Genomic DNA, 13,979 nt, shown 5'->3' with positions numbered 1-13,979 from the left:
GCCGATGCACATTCGCATTCGGATGCACACATTTGCACGTATACAGTACACGCACTGACTTTTCTCTCTCAGGCCGCCTCTTGCTCTCTCAAGGTGCGGACAGCAGCAGATAACAACACTATTTGTGTCCCCTGACTGCGACAGAAATAGACATTAAGCAAAAAGCGGACCCGAGAACTCCAACACCGACCGATGTAACGCGAGAGAGCGGCTCTCTGCGTACGTGCCAGCTCGTATGTACGACGTGCCTACATGAGAGTGTGAGTGAATGTCACCACTCTGACGAACGCGGTCGGTGACCTGATGGCGAGTAAACACACACTAACCCGCAGGTACACACCTCGCATGAGCTCACATATTTACTCGGCCGTTCTTATCATTGAATCTATATTCAGTAAAACATTCATGTTAATCTCACCGGTTAAATATTTGATCTTCCCTCTCAAAGTGACATCTGTCTTTCCCCACTTCTGGTTTTGGACAAACTGTGTGTGTGTGTGTGTGTGTGTGTGTGTGTGTGTGTGTGTGTGTGTGTGTGTGTGTGTGTGTGTGTGTGTGTGTGTGTGTGTGTGTGTGTGTGTGTGTGTGTGTGTGTGTGTGTGTGAGTGTATATTCACCCTTGCTTTGCTCTTACCCTGCAAGATCTGGTTTAAGGCTCATTTCCTAATTACAGTGCTGGCCAGAGGTAATTACAACCTTGGATTAAGAGCTGTTTCTCTTTTTTTTTTTTTTTTTTTTTATGGGCCCATTGAAATGCAGCAATTTGTGGTGGCTTTCTGGGATGAGCATCCTCCCTCTCATCCTCTCTCTCTCTCTCTCTCTCATTCTCCATCTGTCTCTCACTCTGCTCCTCTCTCTCAACACTTCACTGCTGTTGGTTAAGGAATTGGGGGCTTTTTTTTTTTGCCGATTTTCCAACCAGATTGAAATGGTTTTAAAAAAAATAGCATTTGATGTAGAGCTTGAACGAGTAGCTGCTTTGTTCCATCTGCTTTAGAAGATAGACCAACTGATACATTTGTCGACAGTGAGCATGTGTCTGTATCTGTGGACGCAGAGGACAGCGGTTATTTGAGCTTTACGCTCGAGCCGGGGCACTCCAAAGCCCTCAGATCCCTTCGCATGTGTGTGTATATTTATGCAAGGTTTTGAAGTGGTTCTTCTGAACGCATCATTTGGCTGCATCGGCAAGCTCTTCTTCAATTTAGCTTGGCAGGCGTACAGGCTGGGGTTTGCCTCCGCATGCCGCCGGGTCAGCATTGATGTGTGAGGCTGAGGCCCTTGAAGCCGAGGGTTTTATTTAAGACGTCTCTTTGATAGAGCCGCTCTTGGTTGTCAACAAGGGAAGGAACCCCCCCCCCCCCCCCCCTGCTGCACAACACCTGACGAGAGGCACGCTGAAGCCTTTAAATCTGACGGAGGAACATCTAGAGTTCTCTCTCTCTCTCTCTCTCTCTCTCTCTCTCTCTCTCTCTCTCTCCACAGACTCCTTTCTAATTGTGTGATGAGCCCTCACTTTCACATGGCCTTGGGAAAAACAAACACACCCCCGCATATTCCAACTTTCTGCTCTGTCGACTTCCCTCTCTCTGCCTGCTGTGTGAGTTACCCACACTGGACCTCCCTATATTCCTCCTCTCTTCCCTTCCCCAGGCCTCCTCGCCTCAGCACCTGACTTTTAACCCTCTAATCCCTCTGATGCAGAGGGTAAGATGCTTCAGGCACTGCCCCTAATTGGCGTAAAAAACGGAGCTCTGGCGATAGGGGGCACGTTGTGAAAAACCCTCTGCCCTCAGTAAGTTTGGCTACATTTAGTGTAAAGATTTACAAGAATCACAGGCTCCTGTAAGATGTCTAGCAGATAGTCATGTCTCAACACAGCCAATGAAGAAAAAACAACTGTCATTCATCGTCAGCTGAAGATTTAGACATCGGTGCTCTTTTCACCCGAGCTCTTTGGCACAGATAATGAAATGCCAGCCTTGATTTTGTAAAAAAAAAAGAGAATAAAATTACAGAAAGCACAGGCTGACCCAATGGTGGTTACCAGATCCCGAAGGAGGAGTGTTGTTTCGACATCACTATCACAGCGGTGTGACAGGAGGCCTTTTATTTAATTGCTTAAATCGGGTGTTGGGGCAGAGGGCCACTCACCTAAGTCATGCTTCACATCAACAGACTGACATTTAAGGGCATGAAATGTCCCGTGAGGCTGAGATAATCCACCCAGTGTGCATATGTGTCTCACTTAATGCTCACACCGGCACTCACAGTTGGAAATGATATTGCCGAAGTGTTATTTGACGAATATTTTTGGCAAGCTTTGGCTTTAACTTTACATCACAGGTAAACTTTAGCCTACCTCATTTATTCCTTCTCACTGTATCTCTCCTAATAGGGCGACATAATGGTTCCCCTCAGTGTCACAGTGTCAACAAGCGACTGTAAAAACGCAACGGTGTGCAGTGAGCTTCACACCAGTAAATAACAACCGGTTTCTTGTGCTGTAACTGTTACAATCTGTGCATCGTAGTAGCCTGAAAAGTTTCTCTACATTAGTGAAGGGTAATTGGCCTCCTGTGACTGCTCTGCTGTGTCTGGTAGCCTAATATAAACCAATTACCACTGTTATATACTGTCAATGACACAGAAGCTTTTTTTCCCGATAGCATAATGACAGCCTGTGAGGAAACAAGCGGTACAGCGGTGTGGGGGTTAATAGCGGGTCTATTTGGAGTAGTTTACGCCGCCTGTTTAGCCCCCAGGAAAGATTAGGGAATTTTCCGTGCCTGTTTGTAGGGGGCTGTGTAAAAGATGTTAATCTCACTAAGAGCTGGAGGGATTGTAGTCAGAAGACTGCGCTTACATGAATTTAGCATCTCGGACAAAAGACATATGTATCAGTTAATGATTCAGGTATTGGGGCTTCTGGTAGGTTCTGGGTTTCTTTACAATATAATGACATATATTAATCATTCAATTTCACTGTTATTTCATACACCGTGAGATTACCTCTTTAACGAGGACTGGTTTCATCACGTGTCTGTGGTTATCCGAGTACAAACACTTAGTAGCTGAATACTAAGAAAATAAGGGTCCCTCTTTAAAGACGCCTCCACATTTGGAAAGATGAGAAGATATTATCTGAAGTAAACAACTGCACTTGCGGGTCTTTGTAGCTCCCCTTGTTTGGAACAGTGATTGGTCTAAACGTGTTGTGTCATGCCACTTTATTGGATGTTAGTTTATTGAGTGGAGTGGGGGGGGTTACTCAGAGATTTAATCTTTCAGGAATTTGACCTGATCACTCATTGCTCTGCTGCACACATGCTGAAGGAAAGTGATGTTTCTCTCATTTCTGCTTGTATCGCTCTTCACATCTGAGCCAGTGTTTCGCTCTCTCCACTGCACTGCCTTCAGCTAAAAATCAAGTGGTAACAATGATGACTGTTTTATTTATTATAATGAAATTATGGATATATTTAATATTGTAGGGTGGCACCAGCTACAGTACCAGTCAAAAGTTTGGACACACCTTCTCATTCAATGCTTTTTCTTTATTTTTTTTTTTATTTTTTTCTACATTGTAGATTAATATTGAAGACATCCAAACTATGAAGGAACACATATGGAATTATGTGGTAAACAAACAAATGCTCAACAAACCAGAATATGTTTTATATTTTAGATTCTTCAAAGTAGTTGAATGAGAAGGTGTGTCCAAACCTTTGACTGGTACTGTGTATGCTTCTGACTGAAACTTGTCCACCAACACCTGCATTATCTGACCTCTGCGTGTGGAAACCATTTCAGCGCCTGTGTCCCATTGAACTCTCTGTTACGGGACGTTCCCCCTGTGTGAGTCCAAAAGCAGCCTTTCCCCTGCGGTGCCCAGGGCTCGGTGCGGTCTAGACATCGGCCCGGCCCCTGCATGCTGCACGGCGTCCTGCGGTCCCGCACCAGCCCGCCTCGTTACCGCCCCGATCGCTCCTTTTGCTCCGCGTACACGCTCGCGTTCCCAAAACACTGTTTTATTGTCAGTATTTGGTGCATTAGTGGCACCCACATCTCCAATAAAAGCTGTTACATTAAATAAGTCACTGGAGCGGACGTGTTGATTTGTAACTCATTACTACAAAGTACTATATATATATATATATATATATATTTTATTTTTTTCATTTTACAGGAATGTGCATTTATAGAAAAAAAAAAATATTAAAACGCTACAAAAAAACAAAAAACGTTACAAGCGTTTTTCTGATATTACTACTTTACTGTTGAGCAGAACAGACTGTTGAATTATTCTACTGAGCTTTCTTAAAGGGAGTTGTCCCACAGGACACAACAACGCATCCGATCCACGGTGGCTTATACTTAAATGGGACATAAGGTGGATTTTACACCGTCGGTGCAGTTAATCTATTAAGATGGTTTTTTTAAAGTTGTGTTAAGTCACCCAACTGCATTCGTCAACATAACCCTGTGAACGCGTCTTTACGCACGTCACGGTCCTGGTCAAAGTGTCAGAGCTCAAACATACTAAATGTCGACCCCGATCGCATCAGTCAAAAGTAGGAAACTTCTTACCCTGAACTTCGAAGAAGTAAAGTAATGTTTTGTCTTTATCCAAGCGGAGCAGTTCGCCGATATAACTCCAGGACCTTGTAGTTGTCCCGTGTGCGCTCTCTCTCTCTCGCTCTCTCTCTCTCTCTCTCTCTCTCTCTCTCTCTCTCTCTCTCTCTCAACAACAAAAAGTTTCTCTGAACGTATTACACTTATAACGAACGGTCTTCTTGAAATCCTTGGAGAGATCCACTGACCCTCCACGTCAAGGAATGCGCTCAAGTGCTGACTCCCCGGACAAAAAGCGCTTTATTGGTGAGCAGAGGAGAGTCTTTGGAGAGATGGGAGGGGCGGGGCTAGGCGCACTCACTCCTGCAACAGACCGGAGAGCAGCGAGCAACTCACCTTGCAGCTTGGCTGAATGCTAAGGACAGACATTCCAGCCTCCTTTCAGTTATACCGTAATGCCTACCTGCACGACCTGTTTTCAAGCAAGAGACATTAGTGACTCGTCTAAATGTTAAATGTCCAGGACGGTTGGTTACAAGTCACTTGAATGACTATTAACTTTAATCACTACCTTGCTTTGCTTTTTGAAATATGCATTTTAATCAGCTCGTCAGGACGTTGAGAGGCTTAAATTGTATTCTTACAGACACTTTGACAGGGCAAATCAAGCACAACATCCCTATAAACTAGATAACTAATAAATATTTGTGTTAAAGTGATATTATACTTGAAAAAAACGTAACATCTGGCAGTTTATGAATCGTATCTGTTCACACACTTTATGCGTCCATTGACATATGAGGTACTGACCATTGCCTCCACAGTGTCTATGCAGTGTACATTAGCACACATGGTCTATTCATTCACAGAGAAAGCTATTGAATACAAACTACCCATTGGCAGCTGGCAGCCTATTTCAATGTCAGCCAGTCCCAACAAGGTGCAGTAAGGTGATAGCTCTCAGGAACTGTGACACCTCCAATGTGTACTTTTAGCCGCGTGTCACAGAATTAACCAGAAACCTGAAGCCTCTTGTGTACATGGCTTTAATACAAGTATAAGTTTGACAAATGCGTTTCTGCAGAGCTTCTGTTTCCTCCACATGTTGACAAGAAATTGTTAAAAAAATATTTAAACCAGGACAAAATTATCCTTGTGGTGATGTCACTCACCCCTGTGTTGAAGCCGGAGAGACTCCAGAAAGAAAATCTTCAACAACTCCCAGATTGGCGCACGTGTCTCCTGAAACCACCCTCAGTATCCTCTGGACGAGGGACGCGTTAGTTCCACTTGTTGAGCCATGCTAATATGTATTTTGTACAGTTTACTTTTTGATAGAAGTCTCCACAAAGTCTCGTGCCGCTCTCCTGCTCATTTACCCTCTGCTCCTACTGTAGGAGTTATTACATGTAACACACACGCACACACGCACACACACACATGCACTGTGCCATCTGCAAGGCATTACAGTAAATTGCAGGAATAGAGAAATGATTTCACGCACGTCCCGCAGCGTCCAGATGTGGCTCCTCAATCGTAGCCACAACTTAGTTTTACGTGTTCTGGAGAAAATAAAGAAGGGACTAAATCTTACCCTGTTGTACTCAATCACACAGCCTCACAAAATCAGGGCTCGTTCTCTGTCCGTCTATGTTCCTCCCCCTCATAAACAACAACACCAGAGCTGTGTTCATCCAGGTGACACTGAGGGTGAGTCATTTACCTCAGTCTTTCAGTTCATGTGTGTTGGGTCGTGAGAAGGACCAGCGTCTCCAGAGCTCCGGTACTCAATGACTCACCTTCGAACTGGCAACTGGCTGTTTGTCGCTTGAGTTTTTCAGCCAAACTGCTGAGGGGAAATTCTGAAATTCAAAGTCGGCAAGATCTGAATGCTGCCACAACTGGTTGTCACATTAGAATAAATAAATAGATGAGTAAGGTGTTAAATACAGTGTTACAATGCCAACATGCATATTGAAGTAATGGCAGTGTTAACTTAGTATAAACAAAAATTCAGAAACTTGGAATTTAAGTTATTGATAGGTGGTTAGATATTTCTTTTGATGGATTAATGTGTTTTTTTATCTTTACCCTATCATAATTTATTTTACAAAACTGGACATAAATTGATTCAAGACATGGTTGACTAGCCACCACCAAAAGCCTGAACTTCTCTGATTATTTTCCTTTTTATTCATTTAATGGATCTGTTGTTATATTATATTTCCTGTAATCCTTACCCCCTGCTGTAAGTGTGTAAATGCTTTAACAAAGCCCTCTCCACACATCAAAGATATCATCATTGTGGGGGAGATATTGCATTTTTGGATTATTTGTTTATTTCTTTTAATATTCATCAAAATCTGTCCTCAAAACCCACAATGCTCTCTGTGTACTGTAATTATAGAACATAAAGTCGCCCTCAACCCTGAAAATGTTTCTACATTTCAGCTTAAAATTTAAAATATTCGAGAATTAATTTTTTCCTGACCCATTTAGAGTAGATTATCCGCAGCATATATAAAATATAAAAACAACCAGATGTGGTGAAAACAACAGAAATCATTTCAGCTCAACAAACACAGCAGTCTATTGTTAAACAAATTTAAAAAAAAAATGCATAAAGAATCGTTCCACTCATCATGTGTATTCAACCACCAAACATAAAACATTGTACATTTTTATCCCGTTACTAGTCATGTTTGAAGTCCAGCAGTTAAATGACCAGAAAAAAATGTGAGTAATCTGTTACACATTTGTCACAGGACAGTCGCAGGCGCTTGGTCAGTGCTGTAAATCACACTGTAACAGCATTACTGAATGTGCCGTCAGCGCGTTGGGCTTCCACTCAGCCCCGGCTCAATTAAAGATGGCAAGGCGGCGAAAACAGCCCGCTCCATAACGCTGCCCAGGGGAACCAGTAAAACACTGGTTTGCTGCTGAGCCAACCGCAGCCTGCTAACTGTTCTAAAGCTCGGGGCACCACACAGCATCACGCTGGTTATTTTGGGGAGGTGACAGGGATTTCTTCTTCTTGTCAGTTTTTGTCATTTATTACTAATAATACCTTTAACACTGATCTTATACTCTCACATTTCCCCTTGCTCTTCTGATGTTATTGCACTCACCCACGTGCAAATTTGTTATGCGAGTGCGCAAACTCATGCTGAAGTGTTTCGTCACCTAGCAGACTTTCATCACTTTCTCTTTCACCACCCTAGTCAGGCCTTTTTTGTTTCTGACTGCTTCCCCTTCTCCAACGTTTTGCTTCATAATTTCTGACTTCATGACTTCACTTTCTTGCCTCCAGGATTTGTGGTAACTTTAATACTGTGGCTCAAGTTCAGCTTTATGGATCATGTATGCGTCGCTGTGGGTCTTATCTGACACATGATTTATTGTTTGGATTTATGTTATTGTCATAGACGCTTCAAAAAAAGAAGTAGTAGATGCAGAAGTAGAGCCACCGTCAAATAAAAGTGACTGTGACTGTGTATTTGTGATTGATGGATTGGTTTTATCTCCCAGTCCGCACATAAACAAAGAGCTTATCAGAAAGGCTGAAGTGACTCTAACAGACTAAACTGTCTTTGTCCTTGTGTCCCTGCTGTTTTTTTTTTACAGTTTGGTATGCTTTTTATTTTATTTTTAAGTCATAGAATCTTGATTCTATTAGTGTACTTTGTTTAAAATAAGTAATCCTTAACAAAGCTGCTTTTTATAATCTTATACAACAAATAATATTTTTGTATCACAAAAAAAGGTCAGGGGGTTTTCATATAGATGTTTAATATTAGTTAATTTCCTACTTTTTTCTCTTTATTTTTGTAGCAAAATTCATTTTTTTGTAAACACAAAATAATGTGTTCAGTATATTGTGCCGTATATACAGTGAATACAGCGTGTGCTTTATGGTCGCCCTTGACCTGAGACCTGTCACCACGTTACCTTCTTGCCAAGCAGACGCCCAGTCCTGGAACAAACGCAGACCAACATGGAGACACAAGTTTACTCTTAGTACACAGTCATACCTACCATATTGTTGTCAGCATATCCATTCAGAAACATCAGCATGCGTCTTGGTTCGAGGTGTTTTTCTTTTGTTGTTCACAACATGCCTGTGGGTTTTTACTTTTTGAAAAGTAGGAAACAAACAAGGAAAGTGTCCCTGCAGGAGAAGATAAGGAGAGAGTCAGTAAGTTTAGGAGAGTAGTTCACCACAAAATGACATTTCACTGATTCCCTTACTTCCAAAATTGTTAGTTGCAACAACAAACAGGCTGTCTTTTGAGAAATCGAAGATAGCGTGATGATCTTTTTACAGCTCCACAAACAGAAGTGTCCATCAAATTCCTGAAAATAGCTTGCGCAGCAGATTTTGTTGCCAAACAAGGCCACATTTTTATCCAACATGTTTGTCAGAATGTTCTTATTTTTCCTCAGTGAAAAAGACAAGCTGCTGTTGTGGGATGCAAAATAAGTGTTTTCTTGAGCTCAACTGAGATGGATGATTGACTTTTTTAGCTTTTGTATGAACAAAGAACAAGACTGAGCTGGAAGTTTGTGGGCGAAACAGCTTAATGTTCGGTGGTCACATAAAGTTTTGGTTGGTAGATAATGATTATATTTTAGTCGTGTAGTTGGCTGTTCCTTTGACATTACTTATGTGTTATAGGAATGTACAGAGCGTGTCATGTTTTGTAATATTCAGCACAACTATTGAGCACAAAAACAAGGGGAGCGGTTTTGGGAATGATGCGTTGCGTTCCCATTAGGAAAGCCTGCGAATGATCGTTTTAGAGGCTGAGGTGGGAGTGTGACTGTGCTCTTTGTTAGTGTTTAGTATATCTGCATATGTATTGGCATCTGTGCTCATGTGTGTTTTATGCAGATTTATGCCATCCCCCCTTTTGACCACAACGACATGTCTTCCCGTCACGCGTAAATGCGCTCTGACGGCAGTATGTGTGGGCTGCCGTGAGACACGACCGGTGCTTCCTCACGAGGCCCGGGATGTCTTTTCTTCCCACAGCGCCTCAGCGCCCGGTAGGCAGGAAAAAAACATCCGTGGGAAGGAGTGCCACGCAGATGAGGAGAAACCTGGGAAGGGGAGAGGGAGAAGCTAGGAACATCTATTGTTGATTAGCGGCTGCTATGGGAACCAGGACGTGACGGAGGAATACGGCCAATAGAGAGGGGGGATAATGAGTGTACTCAAAGCAGAAGTTGTCACTGTTTGTGTGAGAACAAACACATAATGCTATAATCAAATGCAGCAGATCAGATAACAGAGAAATGTTGACTCTTCCCACCTGTCCTATCCTGCCAGCTTTATAATTTACTCGTTCCTCATAAAGCTGTCTTCTGTGGAGGAACCTTTTGTATATAACACTATTAAAACACATTTTACTATCTTGTTTACATACTGTAGTTCATCTTTGGTTAATTTGAACCAAAGTGGCTCATGGGGGGAATATTATGTCCCAAACTGAAGTTCACTTTTAAGGTGAAGAGGGCAGAGGGGTGCTCACCCAAAGCATCATTTTGCCCTTTCTCACCATTTGTCAGTTGGAGGGAGTGTTAGACAGGCTGTGTTAACAAACCTTGTTTTGTGAAACACGGACAGGATATCATAATATGTAAAAAAAAAAAAAAAAGAAAGAAAAAAAAAGTCTGGCTCCTGTGTGTCGCTTTGTTTATAGTTTTGTTTTTCTGCTTTTCAGTCTAATTATGTTTTTTCTTTTGTAATTTCCTCATTGGCCTGTTACGACATTTGGGCCTCATTTGGCAATGCGGGAGAGCTTCATTTGAGCCACTTATGTCCGTGAACAACATGAAGAGGACCTCAAAAAATCTGTTCACTATACTTTTAATGATCGCAGGAGCTGTTTGTTTCACGCAGAGGACGGCGAGCACACGGACAGCGAGCACACGGAGACCTGGAGAGCTCAGACCACAGTTCACTTTGAGGTTTACTAGTCTGTTGACTCTGTGCACGCTGGCACTTCTCATTAAGGAGAGAGACAGACACAGATCGCACAGCTGGGCCGTGCATGCCTCAGAGCCGGACAAGCCATTAGTGCACATTTTTATTATGGAAAGGATGAAGAATCTCATCACGAAAGCAATCTCGGGTTTACCAACTTACATTACCGAGCTTATTGAGAACATGTTCCCCTTGGCAACTGTAGGATTAGCAATTCAGCCTTAAAAGTCTTTTAAACTAGTCACACGTGGGTGCTGGGTCAGCTGTAGCGTGCTGCGTTTGTGGAAGGAGCAGTTTACTGGTTGTTGGTTTTCTCTGGCGGTAAAAGAGAGGGATCGCTGCTTGTCGCTGGGGCTCTGATAAGAGTGACGCTAGAGGAGGAGAGAGTGCAGCGAGGCCTGAAGGAGAGGGGGTGAGATCCAGAGTGAAGAGGTCGGGTTGAGGGAGCGTGTGGGTGACCTCCCATCCCCCGGTTACTGAGGGGGGGTCATCCAGAAGTGCCATTTTCCCATGATAGTCTCTTTTTTGTATTTGTTCTTTCTTTCTTATTCTTACATTTCTTTCAAATTCTTTGTTTTTTTTCAGTTGTGTCGTTCTCTGCGTCCTTTTCAAACATTAATGTTTAAGTCGCTCTCCACGCTAAAAATGTGTTTGTGTCTATATTGTTCCTTCACTTGGAAGTTTTGAGCTTCACTGTGCAAAACTTTGGCTGTAAATATTTTTTGTCCTCATTTGCTAAAATGTAACATTTGTGTAAATATGTCAAGAAAACCTTGGAATATTTTTTTATGAGTTCTGCACTAGGAGGTTGTTTTCACACGTTTCTCTGTGCTCAACTTAAATCTGACATCAAGGCTTTCATGGAAAAGGAAAATCACAAAACTAAATCAGAACAAATATAAAACCTTTTTGCCTTTCCTCTTTATTCAGACCAACCCTCTTTTCTTCATCCCTCCTCCAATTCCCCTCTTCATTTCCTCCTTTCCAAGCTTCCCCCGTTGTGCTCCCTCCCTCCTACCTCTACTCTTCTTCTCACCCTGCTCTCTGGTATGTCAGGTATTGAATAACAGCAGCACGCCTGTGGTTTCATGTGCAAAGTAACTGCAGCTTAGCTACAGTATGTTCGCTATGACTGCACTGCTGTAATAGCACTGTGACAGAAACTCAATGAGAGGGATGAGAACAAATATGACACAGGTCACATCAGGTCAGCCCGGGTGCCTGCAGACGGGTCATTTACATGTTGTGGTGAAATAGGAAGAACTTCGTCTGTGTAGGCTGTGTGTAATATCTGTGTACACAAAAGTGTAAAATCTTTTGCACCTTTTTAGTGCACTTTACTTATTATGTGTATATTCTTTGCCAAATGTTTCCATATATTTGTTATTATCATAGAGGTCATGCAGTTGTACTTTGTTTCAGAGTGCAGTTGCAGCCTTTTCTCTAAATTGTAAATTCATATCTATGAAGTAAAATAAAGAGTTCAACCACTCTGAGTCACAGTCAGTCAGAACCCATCCAGCCATCTGGCAGACAGAAACGTTGATTAGTCATATGATGTGGTTTGAACATAACGTCCTGTGTACAGGAAGCTCGTGGACAAAGTAACATTTTGTAAAATCACTAGGAAATGTTTAAAACTCAGTCAAACTGTATGCAAGTCCTAATTTCACATACAGAATCACCCAGTCCCCCTACAGTTAGACCCCTCCAGTCACATGCACACACAGTACTACAGGTATTCTCTGTAAAATTTATTATTTCCTCTTTTATTGTCTTGTTTCCTGCCTTTCAATAACCTACACTACATTTCTTATCCCACCGCCCATCATGCAAACTGTGTGGTCTTGCCTTGCTGCTTTGTTTCCAAACTGTTGTGGCACTATCCCCGCACTTATTCATTTAGGTTTTTATTCCTTCTCATTCTGCCTCTCTTTGATGACGATACCATGCCTCTTTAAAAAGTGCTTTTGGGTTTTGCCAGACGATCATTGAGTAAATTCTGCGCTGACCTGCCTGGTTAAATAAAGGAGGTTAAATAAAAACAAACAAACGGGCACACATGCACACAGATAACCAGGCTTCCTTAGAGCTGTGACAAACAGCGCTGATAGATTGAAAAGATGGATGTGGAGGCCTCGACGTGGAGTGGAGGTCAAATAGAAGTTGATTGAATGAAAAGAAACGGCGTCTTGTTTCTATTGTCAGCGGTTTAAGAACTGACTTTTATTTTTGATTTCCTTTTTTTTTTTTTTTTCTTTCATCTCATGACTGTCCGACCTCCTTTTGTCTTTTCGAGGCTAAAGCCCATCTGAGTGTAATTCAGTGCAACATGTGCGCCACTTAGCTTTATCCTCTGGAGTAATATGCATCTGCTGTGTTAACAAATTGCTCAAAGCTGCCCCGTCATGCAGCCGTGGAAGGGCTCAGGCCAAGGCTGGATGTGGGCTTTGCAAACATTAAGTCATCTTTTCTTATTGTTAAGAGCTGGTGGACACATAAACAAGTGTTTGTGTTCATCACTGTGTCTATTTTTCTTCTGACCACAACCCCTTCTATTCACAATGTGAAGTTTATACACTTGACATTTTTTGAGGTATGTTTGCATGGTATGACTGGAATACTAAACTGTGGATTAGCTATGGCTACTCTGTATGGGAGGTCACAAAACGTGGTTTCTCTCCTGACCGAGATACAGACAGAGATGGCGATATGAGGAGTCGATCCCGCCGTACCAGTTCCAGCTCATCAAGGCTATCAAGTCAAGGCTACGGTGTCCTCTGTAGCAATCTGACTTTCACTTTTCTGTCCAATAACTCTCCCAGATGGAGCATGATAGAGCTCAAAGCATTCTCATAAGGACACTCATACTCATAGCTGTTATGATTTACTTCACCAATGTGATAGTGATCTTATCTCTTGCTGCTCTCTGTCTAGCTCAGTATATCTCTTTCTTTGCTCCCTCCCTAAGTCTTTCACCGTCTCTGTCACAGTAAATCTGCTCGGTTCTGCTCATTTTTATTGGTTTTCACTGTACAAATCCCTGCTTCGGTCATTAAAGCAGATGATTTAGTGAGGGCGTGTTGGACCCACTAACAGTAAAACACAGACTTTCGTGCTCATTCGATCCACCCGGGACAAAGTGGAAAAGTTGAGGCCGAGGTCTGGGGCCTCAGGCGGGCTGAGGGTACAATGCTGAAATATTTTTTAAAGTTGTTAAACCTTCACCATGATGAAAAAGAAATCATTTTTGGAATGCTGTCATTTGATATGATGCGAAACTTGATTTTTCTTGCTTTTACTCACACAACTTTATCAGCCGTGAGAATCAAACTCTGTTGTGTGATATTTCAAAGGATCACAATCCTTTTTCTTATGTTTCCAAATGTGTCTTTTTGGAGATGCTAGTTTTCACACA

General features: G+C 42.3%; 2 protein-coding genes across 2 annotated transcripts in view; one reads left to right on the top strand and one right to left on the bottom strand.

Annotated features, from left to right (window-relative positions):
* Nucleotides 1–13,979, top strand: part of coro7 (coronin 7) — a 107,099-nt gene that overhangs the window by 75,275 nt on the left and 17,845 nt on the right. The gene's annotated exons all lie outside the window — the stretch shown is intronic.
* Nucleotides 1–13,979, bottom strand: part of vasnb (vasorin b) — a 41,586-nt gene that overhangs the window by 20,383 nt on the left and 7,224 nt on the right. The window contains exons 3-4 of the mRNA XM_054606756.1: nt 4,972–5,047; nt 4,591–4,873 (exon numbers count right to left, since the gene is read on the bottom strand). Coding sequence (XP_054462731.1) covers nt 4,591–4,873; nt 4,972–5,047 — 359 coding nt within the window. The remainder of the gene's footprint in view (nt 1–4,590; nt 4,874–4,971; nt 5,048–13,979) is intronic.

This window comes from Anoplopoma fimbria, chromosome 11 (genome assembly GCF_027596085.1).
Source record: "Anoplopoma fimbria isolate UVic2021 breed Golden Eagle Sablefish chromosome 11, Afim_UVic_2022, whole genome shotgun sequence".
Lineage (NCBI taxonomy): Eukaryota > Metazoa > Chordata > Actinopteri > Perciformes > Anoplopomatidae > Anoplopoma > Anoplopoma fimbria.
This window is presented reverse-complemented; position numbering and strand designations above follow the sequence as displayed.